General features: G+C 34.0%; 1 protein-coding gene across 1 annotated transcript; it reads right to left on the bottom strand.

The window, feature by feature from the left end:
- Positions 1 to 594: 594 nt before the first annotated feature.
- LOC138882717 (uncharacterized) lies at positions 595 to 1,104 on the bottom strand. The gene has a single exon (XM_070163337.1). It carries the CDS (start codon positions 1,102 to 1,104, stop codon positions 595 to 597), a length of 510 nt encoding a protein of 169 aa, XP_070019438.1.
- Between the last annotated feature and the right edge of the window lie 2,056 nt (positions 1,105 to 3,160).

Genomic DNA, 3,160 nt, shown 5'->3' with positions numbered 1-3,160 from the left:
GCATTGTCATGACTGGCATACTTCTCAGTCTCTGCAGGTTGAGTGTCAATAGTTGCTATATGTGCATTGGCCACTGTTCTATTGCCTTTACTGAATCTGTTATTGTTGTTGTTGTTTGAATTGTAATTATAGTTGGGGTTCTGCCTAGCATTTTTATTGAAATTGCTTTGACTTGTATTTAGATTCTGATTGTGGCCAAAGTTCTGTGGGTATCTATGAAGCTTGTAACATTTCTCTTTGGTGTGCCCTGACCTCTTACAATAATCACAGAAAGGCCTATTCCTGTTGCTGTGATTGTTGTTGGGAGAGTAGTTTGTTCTGAATGTCCCATGCCTGATTGTGTTAGCATTCAAAGCTGATGACTCCAGTGCTAAATGACCACTTGGTTTAATTTCTCTCTTCCTTTCCTCTTGGATCAACAAAGAAAATGCTTGAGCAATTGAGGGAAGATGATTCATCATCAATATGCTGCCTCGAACAACAGTGTATGTCTCAATCCCATAAGGAATTGTATCAGTCTCATATCTTGTTCAACCTTATGCATACTTTCCTTAGCTCCACATGAGCAATTGCAAGTGCAATGAGATTTGGCAATCAAGGTATTAAGTTCCTCTCATAATTTTTCATTTTTGTGTAATAACTAGTGATATCAAGGGATCCTTGAGATAGATCATTGATCTCTTTCTGAATTTGGTACAATTTTGTCCCATTTGTTTGGTCATACCGATCCTCAAGTTCTCTCCACAATTCGAATGCATCAGCTACATATTCAATACTATCTGCAATTTCCTTGGTAAAGGAGTTCAGGATCCACGATGTGACCATATCATCACACCTTTCCCATAGGCGGAATTTTGATGAATCTGGATCTGGTCTTTTGCACTCTCCATTGATAAATCCCAATGTATTCTTCACAGATAATGCTCGCATCACACCTCTTCTCCATGATCGATAACCAAAACCATCAAATGGAGCAGGAACTAGAGCTGCCCCAGGATTATCGAATGGATGCATATATAAAGGACTACTAGTATCAACACCTGACTGGTTAAGAGACTCAGTCACAGTCGGTGTTGATTGATTATCATCCTCACCAGTACTCATCTTTATGATCCAGAAAATTTCTAAGCGATTTGAGGGCTAGAAAATATGGTGATTAGGAATTTAGCAACAATTCTCAAACAATTACAGATCAGAAGTAAGAACATAACCTGTCCTCAGAACTACAACTCGAAATCAATGGAGAAATGAATTTGCATGTGCGCGATCTAGTTCGAATAGTCAGTAGCAGAAGTAGAACTAGCAAACTTTGTGAAGCGAGTCCAAAATTGATGCTCCTTGCTCTGATACCATATCAGAATTAGCCAATAGAACAGTATCTGAAGCTTTGCTGCAACTTGAAGTTGAGCTTCAATGGTAGTGCAACTGTGATCTTCACGCCATGAGAGCACAAAGAGAGAGAGGAAGAAGATGAGAGAAGATTCCATAACTTCGAATTGAATTAATTGAGAAAAGAAAAATGAGTGGAACCTCCACTATATACAATTGTACAACTAAGCTAAAACAAAGTCGGCTAGCCACTAACTAACTTGCTAACTACTTAGCTGATTGGTACAACTGTCATTTCTAACTAACTAGCGACTCCACTAACTCCTAACTAACCGATCAATACAAATAATTAGTTCTTAACAGTAATGATGATTTAATGATATGATACAGTAAAATTTAAGTAACAATCAAAACAAACATTATATTTAAAGTAACAATACGATACAATACAAAGGGAACAACCATTCAAACAAGCTGTAAATAGGTCTACTTCTTTAGTTTATGAGTCTATTTTGCATGAATTATTGGTCCACGAAAATCCTGTATTATGATGCATATTAATTTATATTATATCGTTTATTAAAAAAAAGTATGCATAGCCTCATTAATGTGTTGTACTCATAAAAGTCAAAGTTTCTTTTGAAATCAATTTTCATGTTATGATATAATATATGTTCTATATAACAACATTAATTTTGCTATAACAACTAAAAAGGTCTAGAACAAATAAGACTGTTATAGAGAAGTTTCAACCGTATATTGATATTGTTTTTCAGTATAATTTTTTTTAAACTGCGAGAACTTGTGAATACTTTTGCAGCAGCTCACAGGTCACCTGCCAAAATTACACTATTTGTCGTCTATACTAGCAATAAGTACTACTATAATACAAAAAGTGTGGTACTTTTTCAAACTTTAACATAACTGTATTAAAAACTAGTTCGGAGACTTACGAATTTTGTTTATAGTGGAAGCGAATCATCTGTAACAACCACGACTCAAATTATTGGTTGTTGTGAGTCCTCATAAGACGGATAAATTCCCTTATTTCTATAGCCTAGCTTAATGCAGATTAAAGGAACATCATTACTAAACCCTAACTGTTTTGGTATTATGAAAAGCGTCTCTTTTCAATATCTATAATAGTGTATATATAGGATATCATTAGAGTTTAGGGTTAAACTAACTAATTGGCAGGTTTATTAGCTAGCACCTCTTATGGATATATGTATTAGGACCAAAGCTATATTTTCTAACTATAACTTTTACCGTCAAAGTTGTGTGGGGTGACAAATACCCTTATATCCTTAATCAGAAGTATAAGATTTGAGTCCGAAAAATAAAGTTATTATTATATGAAGTACTTTATTTTCCAAAGTGAAATTTTTTATTGTCCAAAGTGGAAATTTTAGACATAAATCGAAATTAATCTGGATTTAGGGCGGATAGAAAACCAAAAAACGAAAAATTATAGTCAAAATTTGATCAATACACTCTTCAAATGAGATAAAAGGCAAAACCATAAAAGAAAAGTACAGTAACTGTATCTATATTCTCTTGAAATGTACACATCTTTCACTGTGTGGTAAAGAGATACTATATATGTCACAATAGTACTGAATATAATTGGTGCCTAGGTTGTCATGAAATATGCTCTCTTTCTTGTACCGGTCCTACATTAATATTATCGGGACCGATTAAACAGGATAAGCTAATCAGTGAAAATGATAAAAAAAATTATTATTTTTATTTATGAGTACTTAATTTATTAGCATTAATATTTCAAGAACATAAAGATACCACTTTATACACCAGATTTTTCGTCTCGCTT

Source organism: Nicotiana sylvestris, chromosome 12, assembly GCF_000393655.2.
Source record: "Nicotiana sylvestris chromosome 12, ASM39365v2, whole genome shotgun sequence".
Classification (NCBI taxonomy): domain Eukaryota; kingdom Viridiplantae; phylum Streptophyta; class Magnoliopsida; order Solanales; family Solanaceae; genus Nicotiana; species Nicotiana sylvestris.
Note: the sequence above shows the minus strand (reverse complement) of the source record. Positions and strands in the feature narration are given on the sequence as shown.

Coding starts and splice junctions, on each gene's coding strand:
- LOC138882717 (XM_070163337.1), bottom strand. CDS start 1,104: ATGAGTACTGGTGAGGATGATAATCAATCAACACCGACTGTGACTGAG.